Raw genomic sequence first — 23,724 nt, 5'->3', positions numbered from 1 at the left:
TTATGGCCTCCTAAAAAGATGTGTCCGAGTCCCAACTCTTAGGACCTCAGAATGTGACCTTATCTGGAGATGGTGTCTTTACAGAGGTACGCAAGTTAAAATTTGGTCATTAGGGTGGGTCCTAATCCAATGTGGCTGGTGTCCTTATAAAAAGGGGAAGTGTGGACACAGAGACAGATGTACACAGAGGGAAAATGCCACGTGGAGATTGGAGTTATGCTACCACAAAGCAAGGGACTGCCAGAGGCTGGGAGAGAGGCCTGGAATAGATCCTTCCCTAGAGACTTCAGGGCCCTGTGACACCTTGATCTCAGACTTGGCCTCCAGAACTGTCCCTCATAAAATGGGTAGCATTTGCATGTAACCCACACACAGCCTTTCACATACTTTAAATCATCTCTAGATTACTTAAAATACCTAATACCATGTAAATGTTATTAGCCAACATGTGGCTAATTCAAATTTTGCTTTTTGGAACTTTCTGGAATTTTTTTCCTCACTAATTCTGATCCATAGATGGTTGACTTCTCGGATACAGCGGGGCAACTGTACCTTGATACACTCATATCACACACTAATACAAAAGGGTTTAAAGTGGGAGGTTCACAGCTGTCCTGCTTAAATCATAAACCAGGGTAGACCCCAATCTGTTCTGTCCTGCCTGGAAATGCACTCCTCCTTCAGTAAGAAATGGTGTCTTTGCTGGAATTTCTCTCCTCCTGGCCCTTGGGGCTCAAGGTCTCCTCTCCTGTGGCTCTTGCTGAACAAGGTGGGAACCCTGCAACCTGGCCGTCAAGACCTTCACCCAGTCACTGGCTGATTCGTCAACAGGCACCCGTTGGCCACCTACAGCTGAGGAGGCCCAGTGGTGTGCTGGGGGGCGGTCAGCACCTCCGCCCTCCCTGGGGCTTTTGAACCCAGACCCCGGCTTCCGGCAGATCCGCTCCCCTCGCTTCCCCCCCTGCGTTGTGAGCCTTGTCCCAGCCGTCACTTGCCCTCACAACGCCCACCTGGAGCCCTGGATCAGCCTGCCCAAGGCCAGGTGCACTTCTCCTTTTCCATGAAGTCTTCCCGGACTCCATGAGTCTGTGGGGTCCTCCTCTCCTCTGCTCCCCCTTGGCCTCCTGCTTACCCCCAATTTTAGTCCTTGTCACCGTCTGTCTGGCATCTAGTTACTTGTCCCCTGGCCCTCAGTGGAGCGAGGCTCCTCCAGTGAAACGTGAATTCATCCGTGTGCCCAGTGCGGGGCCTGCACACAACAGGCGCTCGCTCGCGTGGCTTGTGGATTGACTGAGTTTAGTGCCGTGTGCTCTGGGGCAGCAGAGAAGCAGGGGTGAGTCTTGGCTCCCTCGGGCGGGGCCCCGGGGTGCAGCGGGAGGCGTCTAGGTTGACTTCTGGGGGCTCCGATGGCTGGCGCCTGTGGCGACCCCGCCTCACCGCCTGGCCCGTCCTGCCCATCCTGCTGGGCCCGGGGCCTCTTCCCGGGGCTTCTCCCTGGGGGGCCCGCCCTGGTGGGATCTCCTGAGCACCACTCCTTCCCCACTTGACTTGAGTAAAAATAGAGCTGGATACCCTCTGACTTTCCTCCCTCGGTCCCCCCAAAGTGGCGGGTGGGATGCAGGGTGGCCCAGGGGATGGAGGGCTCTTTCCTCACAGAGGTTTGAGATCACAGAGTTGTGAACCCTGACAACGGGGGAAAAGGCCAGGCGTGGATGAGGTGTGACTACAAGGTGGCTGGTTTGACATCCCCCGTTCCCACCGCCGAGCCAGCCGCTCAGGCTTTGGCGGACGGGAGGTGGTGACGGGGGCAAAGCTCCCCAGAAGCTCAGCTCAGCCTCGCGCTAACCAGGCCGGAGAGCGGACTAAGCTCCTGGACCTGCCAGCCACGTGCCCAGAAGCCTCGCCATGTGTGGACTGGACTATGGAGTCAAGGGCTGAACTCCAAGTCTGGTTCTATGTGACCAAGTTTCTCTGTGAGCCTTTGTGTCCTCACTGGAAATGGGGGCAATGATGTGCACCCCAAGGGCTATTCCAAGGTTTAAGAGAGAGCCTGCGTGGACAGCCCTGGGCTCAGGGACTGGCACTCTAGTGACGGGGGTTCTGAGCATAATGAGATCCCAGACAGGGCTTCTCCAGACCATCGCAGGCACCACTGCTTCCCTGCTGTTGGCCGTCCATTAACCTTCCTAACGGTACCTTTGTTTTGCCTTGAGAAATTGCCTCTTTCCCTCCAGGTACCATCTGGTAGGACTGGGATCATGGCCCCAGTCCCACTGTCGTCACCCAGCAAGGGGCAGGCACATGCCCTGCTCTAGCTGGGAGTATGCCAGCTCTTTGGAACTCAAAACTGAGAAAGGGGCAAAGGAACGCAGAAATACAGGCACTTGTTCTACAGGTCCCTGACCAGACTCCTGGGAGTAGACCATTCTTGTAGCTCCTGCTTCTTAGGGCTCGAGAAGGCCTTTGGAACCTGAATGCCAGGTTTGGATCCCAACTCACATCCTCTGTGCCCTTGGGTGAATTGTTTAGTCTCTTCCTGCAGGAGGTACCTTGTGGTGTTATCGTGGGATTGAGTTGCTACATGTGAGGTGCTGAGAACAGAGGCTAGCAACCATGCAGGGCTGTATGTGATCCCCGTTGTAATTTTGAACATGGCTCTCAAAGCTCCCTCGGATTCTGTAAATGCTTAGAAACAAGCATTTTATTTTTCCAGTAAATTTTCTTCAATTCAAGTGAACCACAGTTGGTTTCTTTCGCTCTAACTGGCTAGGAGGCTAAACAAACACAAAGGTATCTATGTTGTAATTAGTGATTCATGCTGCAGCTGCGTAAGCTCAGTCCCTCTGGAGACGGTTGATGGCGAGAGGCCTCTCCTCCGCCCTGACCACAGCTCGGCTTCAGACTCCGATTCCCCAAAATGCTGGCAGCTCAGGAGTTCTCGGTGAGCTCCTGCCCCAGGTGTGCAGGGGAAGCGGTTCAGCTTGTCAACAGGGACCTTTAAGCTGCCAGTATCGATCTTTCAGAGCCACCAACCAAACTTCCTTGGTTAGGACTTAACGCTGAGGTCAAAAATGAGGCAGGCCTGAAGGGAACTGGCTACCTCACTGCATGTACCCACGCGCGCACGGTTGCATCCCATTCTGATAAGAGCGTCAGTTAGTGCCAAATGACCCTCAAGAGGGACTTCCCTGGTGGCACAGTGGTTAAGAATCCGCCTGCCAACGCAGGGGACACGGGTTCGAGCCCTGGTCCAGGAAGATCCCACATGCCGCAGAGCAACTAAGCCCGTGTCCACAACTAATGAGCCCGTGAGCCACAACTACTGAGCCTGTGCTCCTAGAGCCCGTCAATGAGAAGCCTGCGTGCAGCAGTGAAGACCCAACACAGCCAAAAATAAATAAATAAATAAATTTACAGATGACCCTCAAGAGCTCACATGTGCAGGAACCAGACCCAGAATAATTGGAAATTCCATGTCCCCCCCCACCCAGGGCGTGGGCTTGTCAGTTCCTGTCGGAGTGAACAGGCAAGGGCAGCAGCCTGTACCACCTTCAAGACACAAGCCACCTCGGCACGACCTGCCAGTCTGCTCCATCCCTCGACACCCTTGCATCTCTGTTCACCTGCCTGGTGTGGTCTCCCCCTTGCTTTGCCAGTACGCACAAGTCATCATTCAAAACTCAGCTCAGACGTCCCTCCCTCATGCTGCTTCCCCTCCCTGCCGCCCCCTCAAGGCCGGTGGAGATGCTCCTTTTCTGGGCCCCCATGCCACCCCACACCTCATTATACTGGACTGTCATCATGCATTTACCCTTTCTTCTGCTCAGTTGTGTGGTCTTACAGGATGGGTACCCTGGTCTGCTTCATCTCTGTATGAGCTATCGGTGTATAGTCAATAAGTATTTGCTGAACAGATGCATTAATTAGTTATTTTTTTATTGGACAATATGGCGGAGAAGTTTATAAAATGAACCAAGGAACAGAAGCCAAGTACCAGAGCTCCATTTCTGCTTTGCATCCGACATGAAATGTAACGTTAGACTGGTCATGGAATTTCACTTCTTACACTTTGGGGGTAACTTACTATCAAAAAGGATTAGATAGCCCTCATTTGTCACTAACCCTGTAGAGCTATTAGGAGGAAAAGAAGCTTGTGAGGTACACTACGTGTCTCACACTGTCATTTCAAACTTGCTCAGGAAGTGCTAGATTTATGTTTCTCTCAAAAGAGAACACATGGATTTTAAGCAAAATGAAACTATCCAGAAAAACGTTCAGGGTAAAGACAAGAAGTTCAGAGAAGACCCAAGTAATCAAAAAGGCATCCTTTAGTCACCTCCAGACAGCATGCCCGATTCCAGGAGCTGTATGTGTGACAGGGAACGCCTGTCTCTCTATGGTTGAGGGATCATGGAAAAAAGCCCACACTAAAAAATAAAAATCAAGTATGAAAGACGTCTAGGTATGGATCTAGTAGAGAACACTGCTAAATTTAAAGAAGTGTTTCGGGACTTCCTTGGTGGCACAGTGGTTAAGAATCCGCCTGCCAATGCAGGGGACACGGGTTCGAGCCCTGGTCCGGGAAGGTCCCACATGCCGTGGAGCAACTAAGCCCGTGAGCCACAACTACTGAGCCCGTGTGCTGCAACTACTGAAGCCTGTGCGCTTATGGTGAGGGCTAGTCCTCCTCTGTCCGTCAGGCAGGGCTGCTCCAGGTGAGTTCTGAGACATTCCTCCCAAAAGTCTGCTCCATGGACCAAGAGACCCAGAGACCTTCAGCATCCTCTAAAGGAACTTGGTGTCCTTCCCAACCAGTATTCTTTGGCTCCACAACACGGCCCACAAGCACCGCACCCCATGCCCATCCCCTACCCAGTCCCCAGGAAGACACTCCTCTCCCTGCCTCCAGGTGGGCTACTTTCTTCAGCTCACAGCCCTGGCCTCCATCTTCTATCAGGGCTGGGACAATCTGCCTTAATCTCCATGAAGAGGCCAAAAATGCAAAAGCTATTTATTTGGTTCCTGGAAGTTGCATAAAGCAAGGCCAGCAGTGTTGGTCTGGTTGTAAAAAGAGAAGACACACTGGTCTTTTATTTCTTATAAATCGCTGTTCTCTAGGTGTTGCTTTCTCCTGGATATTTACAAGGAGAAGGCTGCTCCATGGGACCCACAGCTCCTTCTGCTTGTCTCTGTCTGCAGAAATCTCCCTACGTTGGCATCCCCAGAAGCCTTTGCAGCCTCCTCTCCTTCTCTTGTGGCTCTGCAACAAGAGAAGCCACCACAATGAGAAGCCCATGCACCACAACAAAGAGTAGACCCCGCTCGCTGCAACTAGCAAAAGCCCGTGTGTAGCAACAAAGACCCAAAGCAGCCAAAGATAAATAAATTAAAAAAAAAAAACAACTGTTTCCTCATTCTTCTGCAACCAAAGGAAAAGATAGAAATATTTTGACCAATAACCAGGGCCTGGCTCGGGCAAGAGACACAAGAAAGTGAAATGGAAAGAGTGTGGTTGTATTAGATAGCCTCAGCTTGGTAAGCTGCAGTAACAAACATCCCCTACCAACTCAGAAGCTTCCAACAACAAAGGTTTACTTCTTGCTCACACTGGATGTGCATTGCAGGTCACATGCCCTTTTTGTTTCAGGATCCAAGCTAAAGGAGCATATCCCATATTTGAGACATCTTAGTCTCATAGCAGAGGAGAAGGAGCTATGGCAGAAACACACCTTAAAGCTGTTAAAGCTTCTCCTGGGAGGTAGCACACATCACTTCCTCTATCATTCATTTGCCCGAGCAAGTTACACGGCCCAGCCTTGTATCAATGGAGAAAGCAGCACAGCTTTCCCACAAGGAGAGCAGAAAATATTTTGAACAAATAATTAAATCTAGCAAAACAGTCTCTGGAGTCAGGCAGACTTTGGCTTTCCTTTACTAGCCATGTGCTCTTGGGCAAGTTCTTACTCTCTTATTAGAATCTACATGCTGGGGATTATACTACCTACTTAGTTGTGACAATTAAAATCAAATAACACATTAAAACACGTGACTTTTTTCTTCCTTCCCCTGGGTCACCCAACCCCTCCTTCTACCATTGCCTTCTCTCTCCGTCCTGCTGCCGACACCAGTGCGATAGGTTTGGCAGGAGAGTGTTTGCGAGAGGGGCAGGAGAGGAAGATGGCACCCGGGGAGACATGGAGCGGTTGAGAATTGCTTCTTATTTATTCGTTTGGCTGCTCTGGGTCTTTAGTTTGCGGCACTTGGGATCTTCAGTTGCGGCATGAGAACTCTTAGTTGCGACTTGCGAACTCTTAGTTGCAGCATATGGGATCTGGTTCCCTGACCAGGGATCGAACCCAGGCCCCCTGCATTGGGAGCGTGGAGTCCTAGCCACTGGACCACCAGGAAAGTCCCAAGAATTGCTTCTTAAAGACAAGATCCTGGCTTCATATTTCAGGGAGAGGTAAGAAATAAATCCCTAAAATGTTTTAATGTTTGTATAGGACTTTATCCTAAAGGGAATAATAGGATAAGCATCCAGAGACGTATGTACAAGAGCAGTCATCGCATTACTAAAAATAGTAAACATTTGTACGTGATCTTAAATGTTCAGGAATAATGATTAAATCAGTGATGTTTTATCCACATAAATGAATACCCACCATCCATTAAAATGGCAACATGTTTCTATATCGATGTAGAACAATCTCCATAACAGATTGTTCAACGGAAAGAAAAACATTATACCAAAAGCACATGTAAGAAGAGCTCATTTATTTAAAAATTATATACATATATATATATATGTGGCATATATATGATCGCTATTAAGGTAATTATATAAATGTGTGTGTATATCACACATGTGAGAATTGTAAGAGTATAGGTGATTTTTCACATTTTTCTTTGCATGTCCTCTGTATTGTCTGAATGTTTAAAAATAATGCATATTATTCTTTTATAATTAGACAAAACAATAAAGTTACTTTCATTAAAAAAATTCATATGTTACTAAGATCTCATTTGAAATTTCTACCCTGGGCAGCTAAGCAACTTGACAACTGAAAACAGTCACTTGCTCTTTTCCCCAAAGGCCCTCTGCTGCAGGACATTTGAACTCCAGAACAATGTCTTGATGCAAAAATACCGTTTCTTATTATAACCCTGGATGGCTAATATTTTCAACATAATTGACTGCGGTGATCTTCATAAGGGCTCAGGGAAAAGTCGCGAGGATGACAAGGCTCTCTTTGAGAGCCCCCTCTCTCCTCCATCCCCTCTCCTGCTCTCCGCCCAGAGTCTCCAGGGCCCTCGCTGCCCACCCAACACCACAGCCCCTCTCCCACCTCAAAACCTTCATTCTCCCAGACCCACGACCGGAATCTGAACTCCCACTCGCCTTAAGAGTGCCTAGTCTCTGCTCGAAAACAATTCAAATTCAGTCCAGCCAAGCATTTTCACAGGGTACGAGGAGACAACCGGCTTCCTCTGCCTGGTTGGTAACTTGCGATTGTCTTTCACTGTCTTGATCCTTAGTGCCTCCGAATGTGACTTACAGGGTCACTGCAGGTGTAGTTAGCTAAGATGAGGTCATAGTGGGGTAGACTGGCCCCTCATCCAGTATGACTGATGTTTTTAGAAAAAGGGAAATTTGGACACAGACACACACACACAGGGGCAAGACTGGAGTTATGTGGCCACAAGCCAAGGCACCCCCTGAAGCCAGGAGAGAGGCCTGGATCAAGGCTTCCCAGAGCCTTCAGAGGCAGCGTGGCCCTGTGACACCTTGATCTCTGACTTGCAGCCTCCAGAGCTGTGAGCCAATAAATTTTGGTTGCTTTAAGCCACCCAGGTTGTGATAATTTGTTACAGCAGCCCCAGGAAACTAGTACCCTATGCACAGCTGTTTTTATTCCTATTCTAAAGCATGTTCTTTCATATATATTCACTAAATGGAATCATATTACACACAGTCTTTCTCTACACCATAAAGTGGGCTTTGGGTTCTTTAGAGAAGAGGGGACGTGGCCAACCTGCTTGTACCTTCAGGAAAGAGGTCGGGGGTTACAATAAACTGAGTGCCCTGCAGCTACCATGCGAACCTTTACTTCATCTCGCTTCGTCCTCATACCTTTCAAGTGTGGAAACCGAGGCTGAGAGACATTAAGAGACCTATCTCAAGACACAGCTCCAAACTGAACCCAGAGCTTTTGATTTCAATCCAGATCCTTCCCATGATATCAGTCAGTGACGACCAGAAGGTTGGTCCGGGCAGTCTTAGGATAGATCTCTCTAGCACCTGTTCATGTGGTGTGGTGAAGAGGCCCCACCAAGGGACAACTGCGTCATTAGGGTGACGGCTGCGTCTCAGCCCTCCCACAAGAGGGCTCTTGGGAACAACCTCAGACCCTGAAACAGTCACCTCTTCTTTCCCACCGTGCTTGGCCTTGACACTCACAATAATCACAATGATGGGGCCGATTATGATTCTGGCTTTCTTTCACCGAGCCCTTACTCTGTGGTGTGCACTGCCACGAGTTCCTTTTATTTACTTATTTGGTTGCGCTGGGTCTTAGCTGTGGCAGGTGGGTTCCTCAGCTGCAGCTCGCGGGCTTCCTCGTCACGCAAACTCTTGGTTGCGGCATGCGTGTGGAATCTAGTTCCCTGACCAGGGATCGAACCCGGGCCCCCTGTCTTGGGAGCGCGGAGTCTTAACCACTGTGCCACCAGGGAAGTCCCCCGTCATGAGTTCTTAAAATGCGTGATCTCACTCCCTGGCAAGTGGCAGAGTTTTAGGAGAGCTGTCTCTAAAACGAACTTTCTTATTCAACGCATTCTGCTACCTCTGGAGCACTAAAGAGTTCGGGAATGGCAGTCTAGTAAACTGAGACTCGGTTTGTTCTCTGGACAAGATGTAACAGCTAACATCTGGGAAAAATCCCACCGGTATTTCCAGCTGGCTTCTGTCGTCCCACTAGATCAGCTGATTGTTTCCAAAACCGTTAGCTCATCTAATGGGGGAGGGGTGTGCCATGCTAACGAGTGTGAATGGCTCTCTTCAATAAGGGGTCCAGAAAAATGCATAATTCCTCCTGCCCTCATTTTCCACACTGTTCCCTGGAGTGCCCCCTCCTGCATGAATCACTCTGGTCCATGAAGCTAAAAGGGACCCCACTGGAATAGTCATTTACAGTGTTGATATTAGAATACATTTTCATGTTGTCACCATTCACTTATTAAATAGATGCTTCGTGTGGCTTACTGGGTGCCAGCTGCTCTGCTGGGTACTGGGAGTACAAAGGCTTCCTTGGTGGCGCAGTGGTTAAGAATCCGCCTGCCAACGCAGGGGACGTGGGTTGGAGCCCTGGTCCGGGAGGATCCCACATGCCGCGGAGCAAATAAGCCCGTGTGCCACAACTACTGAGCCTGTGCTCTAGAGCCCGTGAGCCACAACTACTGAAGCCTGCATGCCACAACTACTGAAGCCCGCACGCCTAGAGCCCGTGCTCCGCAACAAGAGAAGCCACCGCAATGAGAAGCCCACGCACCGCAAAGAAGAGTACCCCCGCTCGCCGCAACTAGAGAAAGCCTGCGCGCGGCAACGAAGACCCAACGCAGCCAAAAATAAATAAATAAAATACATTTATTAAAAAAAAGAAACTGAAAGCAGGATCTCAAAGAGGTATTTGCAAAAAAAAAAGAGTCATTCAGACCATGTTCCAGTGGTAGCAAACCAGCCTGGGATAGGACGGTGGGCGCACAAAGTCCCCAGACCAGAATCCTGACTTTGTACTTGTACAAAGGCCATACACTGGGCAAAGCCAGGTGATGTTTTTTATCACCCGTAACCCAAACTGCCTCTTCACTGGGATCAGGCCAACTTCAGTCACCGGCAACCATAATAGGATGGTTTTTGCAACGATCGTGAGGACGTGTCTTAGAGCTTTCTATCCGTGATCGAATTACAGAAAAGGACACTCTCCTTTCCTGTCTGGATACCTCCTTCCTTTCACCTCTCCAAATCCTCCCAGCACTTTGAAACCCAGCTCAGCTCCAATCCCCTCCGTACAGCCTTCCCTGCAGCCTGCCATCGATCTGACTCTGCCCTGCGCCCATTTACACTTAGGGTTTAGCCCCAGTTATCTGCGCTCTGGTACTGTTCTTTATTTCTTGTGAGGAAATGGAGAGACGGGCCCTCCTGTCCATCTAAAAGGCTAGAGCTAATGACCAGTGCAAGATCGCCGTCTTTATCAACATTTTCCCAAGTTCCTTCTGCCGTTGCCTTACTCCTTCTTTTCCCATACAGTTTCCTCACTTCTTTTTTGGCCCCCTTCTCCTCTTAACTTAGCAAAGCAAATCGAGATGTTCAAAAGGGTTTTGCTGCCAGGTTTTACTGGCAAACAGGATAAATATAACAACCTGGGAGAAGAAAGCAAATTTGCAAGAACCTTCAAAGGGATTATAGCCAGGCTACCCCTGTTCTTCCCTGAAATTTAAATGAAGCCAACGTTTAAATCTTTCTTAGGCTCTCAAGCTAGCTGTCCCTTTACATGTGGCTTCTGGAATCCGTTTCTCCCATCGTTCTCTCACCACTCTCTCCAGATCCCGAATGTTTTCTGTGAGTCTCAGATGCTAAAGGATGGGTAATTCAAGTTCCCCCACTTTTATCAGAAGTGGTGTCGTGGTTCTCAAGGTCCCTCGGCTTCGTGTGAATGTACGTTCATCCCTGGTGCTCGACCAGCAGATAATGAGCTGTTTCAAAGTAGGAACTCGATTTTCAGTATCTTTTTTAACATCTCACACAGTGCTGTACATTTAAGTCTCTCCTTTCTTTCCCAACTAATAAAACTACCCATCATTCACGACCCCAGCTCACACACGATCTTCTACTTAACCTCCCGCTCACTACCCTTTCCCCTTCCCCTTGCAAATCTCCAGGCGGAATTAACTACCTTCTCCCATCTCGTCCCTCATCAGTTTATTCACGTGACAAATACGGCACTTATTCCACTTTTTTATATTGTTTGTGCAAACATTAGGTTGGAGTAAAATCATCCTCTCTTCCAGGCGTCTGTGAGCTCCCTGCAGCCTGTTTCAAGTGTATCCACAGCCCTCGGCACAGCCTGTGGGTTACAGCAGGTGCCCAAGGCATGCTTGTCCAGTGGAATGTTTCAGTTGCATCATAAAGAGTCATGAGATGCTGTCTGTCCTTCACGTGCTAGAGGAGACACAAATGGACTCAGGAATGAAAGCCACCTTAGCTGTCCTCAGACTTCCTGTGGCCCACACCACAGACATTCCACCACCTTCCTCACCACCATCAACATCACACCATCCAGAAAAACCCCGAGGTCTGGGTACCCCAACCAAAGCAAGGAGTTCGGAGAACCAGAGGAGCTTGGAGAAGTTACCCATGATGTATACAAGCAGAAATCACTTGAGGAACTACCTGCATTTTGACTTAATCTTCCTGTTGGGAGATAACTTTGCTCTCTTGGGTTTTTACAAGTGTTGTCAGCGAGGCACTGATTGTTCTTTGTTCTGGCTATCTTTCCAGGGATGTCTGCAGAAACAACTCTGGAAACTAGACTTGCTGTCTCCCTCTGGAGCGAAGAGCTCGGTGCTCACTGCATTTTACAGAAGATTCAGCCTCCCTGAGCTGAGGTTCCTCTTCTGTAATGCAACCTACTGTGTGTGTGGGTGTCATCTGGCTCGCTTCACAACACCCTGGGGGAACTGGGCTCCGGGGAACGGCACAGACATGCCGATTCTCTGACTGCTGCTGCTGCCGTTGAGTGATAAGACTGTTCTCCAACTCCGACCCAGGAGTCTCACATCTGCCCACATCCATGAACTGTGGCAAGAGCATGTGTTGGCTTGTACACAGGCAAAAATCTCAAAGCTCTTGTGGTTCCTGACACCCCTCAGCAGGGTCTTCTGGCCTTAATGTGCCCTGACTTCCCCTCTGAACATCTTCATATTCCCAACAAGCTAGAGGGGTGGAACCCTGCCTGGCTGTGTGGAGGACAAATATTCATCAGTGATAAGCTGCAAATCCGTGTACAGGAAGCCAGTTTGAGAGGTGATAATCACACCCTCAAAACAAACTGAGGTATGTGGTGATATTCACATGAAAGATGTGAACCCGTCAACACCAGGCACATTTTGGAGTTTCTTTATTACAAGGGACTAAAAGGGAGAAGGGAACAGTCATGTGTCCCAGTGACTGGGAAAGTCCCTGTTTCATTGATCTGAACATTTCAAACAGTATTTAGCTTTTGTAACAGTGACTGGGCACTGCTCAGAAGCAGGGAACTATCTTTTTTTTTTTTTCCCTCTTTTTAAATATTTATTTATTTATTTTGGCTGCGCCGGGTCTTAGTTGCGGCACTCAGGATTTTCGTTGCAGCATGCGGACTCTTAGTTGCGGCATGCGTGTGGGATCTAGTTCCTCAACCAGGGATCAAACCCGGGCCCCCTGCATTGGGAGTGCAGAGTCTTACCCACTGGGCCAACGTGGAAGTCCCAGTAGGGGACTACTTTAATGAGGTTTTCCAGAAGTTTCTTGCTCCCTGTGGTTTTATTCAAGCAGGTGACTCATTTATTTATTAACCTAGTTAGTTCAGAAGGGATTTAAGGCAGCTTGCAAGGGTCTACAGAATTCAAGGCTGCATAACTTAAAAGAAAGAAAACCAAGGATGGGAGCATAAAATGGAGCCAGAAATGAGGCTCAAAATTTATAACATAATTACATCCATTGTGTACACACAAAATATTTGGCTCTGAGCATTTTAGTGACCAAAGAGAAAAGTGGAACCTGACCATTTGCACAATCTAAAGTGCCTACTAGATTAAAAAAGGGAAACATTTGCACCGCAGAGCTGGTTTGAAGGAGAGATGTGACAGTCACCACAGGAAAGTACAAAGCCCTACCAGGACCCTTATCCCCGCCAGAAAAAAACCTTAAGCCACTGGGGCCAAGCGGCAAACCCTGTCTCTCCTCCCCTCCCCCCTGAGCAAAGTGAAGACCCCACGTGGCTGGAGATAGGGAAAAGAAAAAACCCAATCTTCCTGGAGAAGATGCAGGAAACAGGCCTGGGTCCAGACCATTCAAGGCTTCCTATTGCTGGGGAAGGGTCAGGACAACTGAGAAGATGGAAAGGGACTAATCTGTTGACTTGACACAGCCTAGGAAAGAATCAGTGAACTTAAAGACAGGTCCATAGAAATGAATGAAACCGTAACAGACAGAAAGAATGACTACAGGAAAAAGAACAGAGCATCCAAGAACGTGGAACAGTATCAAACAACGTAACATACATGTAATTGGAATCCCAGAAGTATGAGAGACCGAGGGCAGAGCAAAAGAATCATCCGAAGAGATAACAGACAAAAGGTTTCCAAAAATAATAAAAGACATCAGACCAGGAGTCCAAGAAGCTCAGAGAACCCCAGGCAGCATGTGAATGCATACACTTCTCTCCATTCCTGCTGCCTCCCTCCTAGTTCAAGCCCCCATATTTACAGCCCAAGTGACTCTCATAGCCTAGGGAGTGGTCTTCCTTCCCCTACTCTTGTCCCCCTACCACACATTTCCCAACTGCAGTCAGAAAGATCTTTTAAAAAATAGGGGACTTCCCTGGTTGCACAGTGCTTAAGGCTCCACGCTCCCAATGCTGGGGGCCCAGGTTCGATCCCTGGTCAGGGAACTAGATTCCACGTGCGTGCTGCAATGAAGAGTTTGTGTGCCACAACTAAGGAGCCCACGTGCCACAACTAAGACCCAGTGCAACCAAATAAATACATTTAAAATACGTATATATTTAAAAAAAATAAACATCACTCCCCAGGTTAAAGTCCTCTGGTCACCTCTCTTTGCATTTACCATAAAATCCCATCTGTTCCCTGTGGGCTGCCAGGCCCTGCGTCGTCTGGGCCCTCCCTGTGTCTCTGCTCCTGTACCTTATCCACCTTTTTCATTGTATTGCAAAGGCACGTTTCTGTCCTTCAAACACAGTGGGGGTCCCCCAACTCCCGTTCTCGGTTCTTCGGCTCTTCCTCTCCCTGTGAAGCGAGCTGCCTTCAGAAGTGTGCTGGGCTGGTTACTTCTCAGCCAACCGTCAAGTCTTGCTTTTCCAACCTTCCCCCGAAGAAGTCTGCCCAACTGCTTTTTATCACATTATTGTACTTCCATCGTAGTACTTACTACTATCTGAAATTCTCCAATTTATTTACTTGTTTATGCATGTGTTGGTTTTCTCTCTCCTGTGACTAGATCTCTGTTCTTTGAGGGAAAAGAACATGCCCTTCCATGGCCTTGGTGCTTATGGTGGTGCCTGGTAGGATACCGGCACTGAAGACTTAAGTGTTGACTGAATAAGGAATTAGGTCGATTGAAGAATAAGTACTCATTAGCGGCATAAGCTCAGGGAAACGACTTACAGGTCAAGAGGCGTCACCAGTTTTTAAGTTATCCTCAGTGAGTGCTAGAGCTGACTTTTAGTCCTGTGGGTACACAGCTCAGCTGATAGGTAGCCAGACATTTGGTAACACGTTATTTATGGAGTGATGTAAGCCACAACTCTCTGTTTTAAAGAGGGCTGTCATTTATGATTATTCATATTTTATTGGTTTCTTGGTTTTATGGATTATCACCCAGAATCAAACGATAAGGAAGAATTGGGAGATTGGAAAAGTAAAAGTATTTGCCAAACTTTCCTAACACAACCCTGACCTGTGTTTTTTAAACTGTGCACAGTCTGGATAGACTTTTCAGAGCACATGTGACCAAGGCCCAGACTCTCCTGCTGGAGGGGTCCAGGTTCCCGTCTGTTACATCTGTCATTTAGACCCCTTCCAACTCTCTCATCTGTTTCTGTCCCTTGTGGATCCTTGACTACTCTTCCCTGCAAACCACTTCTTCCCTCTACAGCCACATGAAAAATGAAGAGACAGAGCCATCTGATCTTTGAGATTCCCTCCAGCACTCAAGTTCTTTTATCCTCTTTGCTCCGAACAGGATGAACTGTGTCCTCCTCAACCTTTCATCTCCCTTTTCTGCTGTCTGTATCAGTTGAATAAGGGAGGGGCTGTTGCCCCACGCTCTGTCCCCACTGTCTAGACTAGGTGTCCGCTAACCCTGTATTTTTTCCATACCTCATTACTCTTTAGGGAATGCTCTAGGCACCTGTTTTTGTTCAGATACACAGAGCATCCTGTTATTTTTAGTTCATCAAAATGTACAAGGGAGGAATCGATCATGTTTTTACAGAATCATTTCATAAATTGCTGTGCAACTGTAGAAAGCCCCTCAGCCTCACGTTCCTCAGCTGCAAAAGGAGGATGCTGGGGTTTATGGTCTCTGTTAGGAAACGGGCTACCCTAGGAAGGGGAAATGCCAAGCGGGGAGGGGTGAACTCATGAGAGCCCCGCAATACCTGCCTGCTTCTCTCCTGCTCCTTCAGGCCTCACGGCTCTGAGAGTTCCAATCTCCTCCACCCTCTGGCCAGGACCTTTAAAACTGCCTGAAGAGTGGACAGAGCACCCGCTTTGCTCCTTTGTAGAACGACGAAGACACAAACCCAAAGGAAACCCAGAGATACAAACAGCAGTATATACGTTTCTGTTCTAACCCAGGGAAGCAGCAAAGAGCGTCTGCCCAGAATTCCCTTCTCATGAGTCACCTACGCTCTGGCCCAGGAGGGCTCAGACAGCACCACCACCCCTCAGAGGTTCCCGCCCACCTCTGGGTCAGGTGGTCTTTGAGCACCATATTGCCTCCCAGCACCCAGAATTCGGTGAACCTGAAGATTCCCAGAGTAATTAAGACTCTGGTTCAAACCTCCGGGACCCCCTAGAGTCCACTTCACACTGCTGGAGATGACTTCCACAGTTACAGTGTTGGGCCCAGCGCCCTGGAGCCCCCAAAGCATTCCCGTCAAGGTTTCTCAAACTTGAACGTCCATCTGAATCAACTAGGGATCTTGCTAAATTCAAACCATGAGTCGGTAGGGCTGTGGCGGGTCTCAAGAGTCCGCATCGGCAGCGAGCTCCCGGCACTGCTTCTGTTACTCTTCGGACCTCGCTTTGAGTCACGAGGTCCTAGTCTAGAAGTCGGCGCTTTTATTTTTATTTTTTTCCCCATAAAGAACCAGAGAGTAAATATTTTCGGCTTTGCAGGCTGCCGATCTCTGGTCACAAGTACTCAACTCTACCAAAAGCAACCGTTATAGCCCAAAGCAGCCATGGGCAAAATGTAAACAAAGGAGGATGGCTGTGTTCCAGTAAAACTTTATTTACAGAAGCAGGCGGTGTGCCAGCTTGTTGACCCCTCTAGGCAGTCTCAGAGATTGAGAGATCCCTCTCCTCTAGGACAGTCCATTTCACTGACATCCACAAGTAAGGTCCCATCCACCAAGAATCTCGACCCAGATAAAGGACCTCCCACTGCAGGCTAAAAATAGAACAGCTTAGCCATGGAGTGACCACCAGAGCGTACAGTACGAAACACATTTTTCAGTAGTCACATGGGGTTGTCCTTTCACAATTTCTAAGGTCCTCCTCAATTCGGAACCCTGATACTCCATAAATAATCTTCAAAGAGAAGAGAAAAGCAATTCAAGTTATGGGTTCTTGCCTTCTGTCGAACCCACTTTTTGTTTTCCAGATGTGTGGAATGATGAGGAAAGCATGGACTTCAAAGCTTGTAACACAGGGGTTCTTTCTAATAGTTGCTCCTGAGTTACTGAGCTCCTTGGAATTAAATCCAAGCACAAGGCAGGCTACAGCCCCAGTGGCTTTAAAGACAGTGGTGATGTTAACACAGAGGGTGGTTTCAGAAGACGCGGCAGCCACTACTTATTGGCGTCAGCTCACGTTTCCAGGGGTCTAAGCAGACTTGCCATTGGTTCTGACAGTCTGCGGCAGATGGAACAGAAGCCAGCCTATGCACTTCATTTCCCAGAGCTTCAGAGTTGGTGAAGGATTCAACATCTCAAAAAATCCAGGCTTCCACTCAGACGCATGCTCTGAGGGCCCTGATGGATTTGTTTAGCAACTCTCGGCTTGCAGCGATTAGCCACAGAGATAGAGACTTCAGACCCCCCAGAAGATTTTTGCCAAGCATTTCTCTCTACCTAACCCTCTTTTTCCCTGTTCAGACCCCACTCAAAAGTGCCTTAGGGCCTTCCCTGGTGGCGCAGTGATTACGAATCCGCCTGCCAATGCAGGGCACACGGGTTCGAGCCCTGGTCCGGGAAGATCCCACACGCCAAGGAGCAACTAAGCCCACACGCCGCAACTACTGAGCCTGCGCTCTAGAGCCCACGAGCCACCACTACTGAGTCCACATGCCACACCTACTGAAGCCCGCGCTCCTAGAGCCCGTGCTCCGCAACAAGAGAAGCCACCGCAATGAGAAGCCCGCACACCCCTGCTCGACGCAACTAGAGACAGCCTGTGCGCAGCAATGAAGATCCAATGCAGCCAAAAATAAAAATAAAGAAATAAAAAAAATTTTTTTAAAGTGCCTTAGATGGGCCCTGAAGGCTTGGTCTTTTCAGGGGCCTTAAAATCCAAAAGGGGCTATTCAGGCACTAGTTACGCCTATTAAAGCAGTTTTTGACGGAAGGCAGATCACTAACTGGTAGTTAAAAATATAAAAATCTAGATACTTGTGATCCCCTTTTAAAAAATAGTTCTAACAATAATGTAATTAAAGTAGCCAACAGTTATTACTAGAAACAAGGCAATCCACCTTATTGTTTTCCCCAATGGTCCCTGTTTACATGAATTTTTAACATAATTTTGCTGTTGGGAGAAAAAATAGGTATAAACGTTTTGCAAGGCAATTTGGCAACGTTAATCAGATGTCTGGAAGACAGTTCTCCTTTGCTACAGTAACTCCATATTTAGAAACTTAACCTGAGGAGATTATTAAGAAGAAAGGCATGGATTTAACTTGAAAAATGTTCCTAACAGCAAAAGACTGAAAACACCTAGATGAGCCCAGCATCAGGGTGTGGATCAAGCAAAATAATAAATCCTTACAACGGAAAAGTGATGTTCATTAACTGACAGGAAAGATATTTGTATGGTATGATTAGACCAAAAAAAGACAGTTACAAAATAAATATACAATAGAATTCTAGAAGAAAAAACTCCAAAATGTTAGAAATGTTTTTTCTCTGCAAACTGGAATTTGGGGTTGATAGTTAATCTCTACATCTCTACCTCTGTAATTCTTAACAAAGCGCATCTATTCCCTGTGTTATGATGTACTACAAATATTCGAATAAGTACACTTATGATCATATACAGTTATGGTTACACGTTCTGCTTTGGGCACTTATGTGTTATCTCTTTTAATGGAGGAAGTCTTTCCTCTGACGCTTTAAAGGCTAAAAGCCTTTCTTTATCTCTTTGATAAAATAAGGTAGGCCCAGGCTTCTGAGAAGCCAAGTATCCTCTGGCAGATCCTTGGGGCATGGGAGTAACCTGAAGTCCTGGCTTTCCTGTGATTTCTAGACCTCACTATCTCCTTTGCTCTTGTGAAGTGCTTGACTCATTGGGAACAGTAATCCTGGGGTACAATGAGATTTTTGTTTTGATTCTATTCTATTCTATTGTCCACGGTTCTCAAAAGACTTGAGGAAGGGCTTATCCAGTGTTCCCTTCCTCAGTTCAAGAATCAACTTTTAACCATGTTTAATTCAGAGTCCTGCACCCAGCAGGAATTACAGTGGTTGCTGACATTCTGTGACATGCCACACTAGGAAGAGGTACATCCCACAGTGACCCTCTCCTTCTGGTTTCAGGAAAATTGGAATTCCACAATCAAAAGGCAAAAAGACAAAAGCACTCATGGAAAGCTTCCCTTCCCTGTCCTATCTTTCACAACGTATGGTTTCTTCACATCAGAAGTTCTTTGAAATTATTAATCCTCTTCCAGGAGAATCATCTAAAAATGTGTTTGGCCAAGACCTAAAGTGTTTACACTGTTGTTTTTTCTTTTAACTTTTTATTTTATACTGGAGTACAGCTAATTAACAATGTTGTGATAGTTTCAGGTGCACAGCAAAGGGACTCAGCCATACCTACACATGTATCCATTCTCCCCCAGACTCCCCTCCCATCCAGGCTGCCCCATAACATTGAGCAGAGTTCCCTCTGCTGTACCGTAGGTCCTTGTTGGTTATCCATTTAAAATATAGCAGTGCGTTTACACTTTTTTTGAAAAGTGATAATCAATCTTGTTTCAAAGTAGATTTCAGTGTCACTTACATGTCTCTCTCCCTAAGAATCACTAATTAGATGGCAAGCTCCAGTCGTGCTAGAGAGGAATTAAAGCTTTGTTTAAGGCTTCTCCAGTCATAGGGATGTTAGGGAAATATTTCTGTCCTGATTCTAGTTCTGGTAGTGTACCAAGCTTTGTCATGGCTCCTGGGATTTTTAGACGACGACGATGACAAGAACAACAAAATCCAGAGACTTTTAAGTTTTACTAAAGAACTTAAACTGCCCTGGTGGGAGTGTGAAATTGAGTGCACTAGTTTATCTTTCAAAAGTAATCACCTTCACAGCTCACAATGGTGGTCTAGACGCCTGCCCACAAAGCAAGACCAAACGGTCCATCAAGGCTCCCTCTGTTATCTTTTGATCTCCAGCCCCTAGCTGAGATGCTCATAAGAAGCACTGAATGATTTCCCTTTCTGTAGAAAAACAGCACCTGCTGAAAGAGAACAGCAGAACTTCTTCTCATTCTTGAAAACAGCTTTTCACAAAAGTATCTCAGAGAATTCCTTCTGGACTTAAGAGGATGTCTTAGTTCCCTGAAGACGTGGCATTAAATTGAGACATTTAGATTCTGCTTAGCTGTGTTTCCCACAGATAACTGTCCCACTCTATTGAGCAAATATCCCATATTCTTTCCATATTTCTTCAGATAGAAATGTTATAAAACTGCTGTGGACACCAAATCAAGGACGACCAATGTTTTCCCTGCATGATCTTGGTTCTTGAAACCATTTGGGCATTATCCAACTCACTTTTCCAGGTAAGAGGCTTAATCTCTTTTAAGACTGCAAACTCATCTCAACGCGTTTTGGTTTCCACTCTTCACTAAGTCTAGAAGTTTGGCTGACAACACCCGGAATTAGTTCTAGCCGTCTAGGCTGCGAAAATTCACCAGCTCCTAAAATCTGAATGTGAACCTTGTCTTGGTAATTGATCACAGCCTCTTTGCAAAAGAGTTCTTTATTTGTAAAATGACTCTCTTCACTTGAAAGATGAAATAAGCAAGGCAGCTACAATTACCCTGAAGCAATATGCAACAAAATGTCATATGAATGATAACTCACTCAGCAGACATTCTCATTTCGCTCCAAGCTATTTTAGGACTCAACGTAAACACTACCAGCTCATGTGTTCACCAGGTTACCAAGTCACTGAAGTCAAAGAAGTACCCCTTGCTACTGCCCTATAGCTTTCTGCAAGTTTGGTGGTCTTAACACTATAATAATAATAATGATAAATAATATATGTCGGCTACTGTGAGTTGGGTGCTGTGCCAGAGGCTAAACACACAGCATTATACTTACTCCCAACAACAATTATCTGAGTTAGATATTATTCCGTGGGCTTCAAACTGTGCCTAAACGCTTGTAGCAAGTCAATTACAAATGCTGAGATTTGGATCCCGGTCTGTGTAACTTACAACAGGGTTTCTCTCAGAGGCACTGTTGATATTGTTCTGGGTTATTGTTTTGCCGGAGGTTTTCTGTGCCCTGTAGCCTGTTTAGCAGCCTCCTTGGCCTCTACCCCTAGATGCCAGTAGCAACTCCTAAGTGGGATAACCAGAGTTGTCTCCAGACATGGGCAATGTCCTGGAGGGGGAGTGAAACTGTTCCCAAATGAGAACCGCTGCTCTAGAATTAGGGATTTGACTCCAGATCGCCCTTTTCTGAACTACTATGCAAATTTCCCTTTCCGAGGTGGATTTCTGAAGTGTTCCTCATTTGTTCTTTCCTAATTTTTTTGTTTGAAAATGTTGAGTTACAGTAAGTAACAACAGGCATGTTGTAGCAGAAATTATACAGTAACTGTATGTAATAAATCTATAGTATGAATGGTTGGTCCCTTCTTCTCCTCCCATCTATGCTCCCCTTTTTGTCCATTTCCAGTTGGATGATATGAGAGGACCATAGCAAGTTGCCTTACTTTCCCGTGTTTTTCCTTCTCAGTCAGAATACATACTTCCTGTTGGGCTATTTGGAGATCTCCTGCCTCTTTGTGGGGTAAGAGTTTACTGGAAAGAGGATACTGAGTGATAAACGTCCAAATCTGCAGTTGGAGTCCTTGAACAAAGGACCCGGATCACTGGCCTCGGCAGTGAGTCCAGTTGCACGGCCTGGCCTTTGAGTAGGAAATTAAGGTGAATGGTAGAAAAGCTGACCCCACTCTTGCCTTGGGGTCTGATCGAGGGCCTGCCCTGAGTTTGAAGGCTTCTCTCCTTCGGTGTCAGCTATGAGGATACACTGGCCACCACGAGTGTGTGCGAGTTGCCTGTAGCGGCTGTTCCTTCCCACTTGGGAGGTGGCACCTGCAGGAAAGTCCCTGGAAAGATGGCCCTCAGCGGCCAGCAGATGAGTGCACCTGGCTGTCCTACTAAGTGCTTACTCCACCGCACTCCTGCCACCTGGAGTCCCAGGAAGAGAAGGTCTCTCAGTGGGTTCCCTCCTTAACAGGGCACACGCCCGAAGTCTCAAATAAGGCGCAGGAAGAATTACATCTTCCCTTTAAGCTGAGAGGCATTCTGGGGTTAGAAAGTGCTGGAGACTAGCTGAGAGAGTAGGAAACTTTCTGCTCTAGAAGCTGATGGGAATTCTGCTCTAAGGGAGATAGTGTATCCCTTCACTGAGAGTTGGGATAGAATCCTTCCTGCCTTCAGAGAAGATTAACCAAGCACGGGTGGCATCAGACATTTTCCTGCAAGCAGGTGGTAACACTTGTACTTAGAATAAAAAGAAAGAAAAAAAAAAGAAAAAAAATATATGAACTTTTTAGAGGGAGGAAGGGGGCCCTAGGTGTCATAAACCCAGAGGGGCCATCAAGGTAATTTATTAGTCAATTTGGGGAGTGAACGAATCCTGCTTCTGCATTCTAGACGACTTTTGGGTGGAATCATAAAGCCTCAGGCGCGAGGGGACCTAGGGTGTCGTCCTTCCATGCCCTTCCCATCTCCAACACTCAGCTCAGAGTACTTGGAGCTTATTTAACGAAGGGGAGCGCCCTTTTCTTGGCGTCCGTGCCCCATGCCCTGCCCCGCGGGCGCTCACCTTGTGCTGTTTCCACATGGCCCCCAGCGGCTTCACCTCGTGCTGGCCGTGCCGGCCCTCCTCCAGGCACAGATAGCACACCGGAGCTCGGCAGCTCACGCAATACATGCTGTAGTTCTCCATTTCGTGGTCAGGGCACGTAGCGTACTTGCGGGCCGCGCCGCCCCCCGCCGCTCCGGCGCCTGTGGCACCTGGGCTCTTGCAGCTTCCGCCTGCGCTGGGGGCGCCCTGGGCGGCGCCTGGAGACGCAGAGGCGGCCTCGGCGGGCGCGCGCGGCGGCGGCGGCGGCGACACCAGGCGGTGCTTGGCGAAGGGTCCCCGGGATGGATGGCACTTGAGCTGGCAGGCAGCGCAGTAGAGCACGTCGCACTGCTCGCAGAGCGTGGCGGCCGGCTCGGGCGGGGTGCGGTCGCACAACTGGCACACGGCCACGGCAGCGGCTGCGGACGCCCCGTGCGCGGCCCCGCGGCCCTGATGATGGCGCTGCACGATGGCCTCTAGCAGTCGGTTGCGCCGGAAGCCGCGCAGGCCGCGGTGGTCCAGGGAGGCGCTGCGGTGGCACTGCGGGCACGTGATGGAGCTCGAGGAGGCCGAGGGCAGCGAGCAGCAGGCGGCGCCCCGGGCGGCGGCGGCCGAGGAGCCGGGCGGCGCAGGCACCGTGGGCAGGACGCGAACCCCGTTGGGGGACTTGAGGCTCGGGGTGTAAGAGCCGTAACCGCTGTCTGTCTCACTGTACAAGCTCAGCTTGTCCGCGTGGTCGCCGCCGGCCGCGCTCCCGCTGCCGCCGCCGCCGCAGGCCGGGCCAGCCGGCGTCTCGTGGTCCGGAGGGGGCGCGGCGGCGGCGGCGGCGCCTGCGGGCAGCCCTGAGCCCCGGGAGTGCAGGAGCGGCGGGGGCAGGTGCTGCTCGCCGTCCGGGGTCTGCACCGCGATGGTTCGGGCGCAAGGCAGGCAGACGTTGTGGGAACATGGCAAGATGATGGGCTCCCGAAACAGCGAGCCGCACACGGGGCACTTCAGCTCCTCCTCCATCGCTGCGCCGGCGGAGAGAGCGGCTCGGCGCGGAGGGTGGAACGGCCCAAGCCCCGGAGACGGGCAGAGGCGAGCAAGCGTGGCTAGCACCAGAGAGGGGGAGGCGGGCGCGTCACACGGGCATGACTGCTTTGCAAGCCGGGGGCACGCCCCTCTCTCAGTCCTGGGGCCACCGCCCACGGACGACTGGGGGCAAGAGGAAGGAGAGCGGGTCCTCACCTTCTGCCCGCGAGGCTCCTGCACCAGCGGCTGCAACCTGCGGCCAGAGTCCGGAGCTGGTCGGCTGCCCTCGCGGTGGCCTGCGAGATGCTCTAGGGGATGAATCAGCAGCAGCGCCGCCGCCGGCGGCTGCGCGCGTCTC

At 48.8% G+C, this 23,724-nt stretch overlaps 1 protein-coding gene across 1 annotated transcript in view; it reads right to left on the bottom strand.

Annotated features, from left to right (window-relative positions):
- TRIM67 (tripartite motif containing 67) overlaps window positions 1-23,363 on the bottom strand; it is a 46,833-nt gene extending 23,470 nt beyond the window's left edge. Inside the window, exon 1 of the mRNA XM_032608722.1 lies at window positions 22,335-23,363. Coding sequence (XP_032464613.1) covers window positions 22,335-23,363 — 1,029 coding nt within the window. The remainder of the gene's footprint in view (window positions 1-22,334) is intronic.
- Between the last annotated feature and the right edge of the window lie 361 nt (window positions 23,364-23,724).

The sequence above is a fragment of the Phocoena sinus genome, chromosome 16 (assembly GCF_008692025.1).
Source record: "Phocoena sinus isolate mPhoSin1 chromosome 16, mPhoSin1.pri, whole genome shotgun sequence".
Classification (NCBI taxonomy): domain Eukaryota; kingdom Metazoa; phylum Chordata; class Mammalia; order Artiodactyla; family Phocoenidae; genus Phocoena; species Phocoena sinus.
Note: the sequence above shows the minus strand (reverse complement) of the source record. Positions and strands in the feature narration are given on the sequence as shown.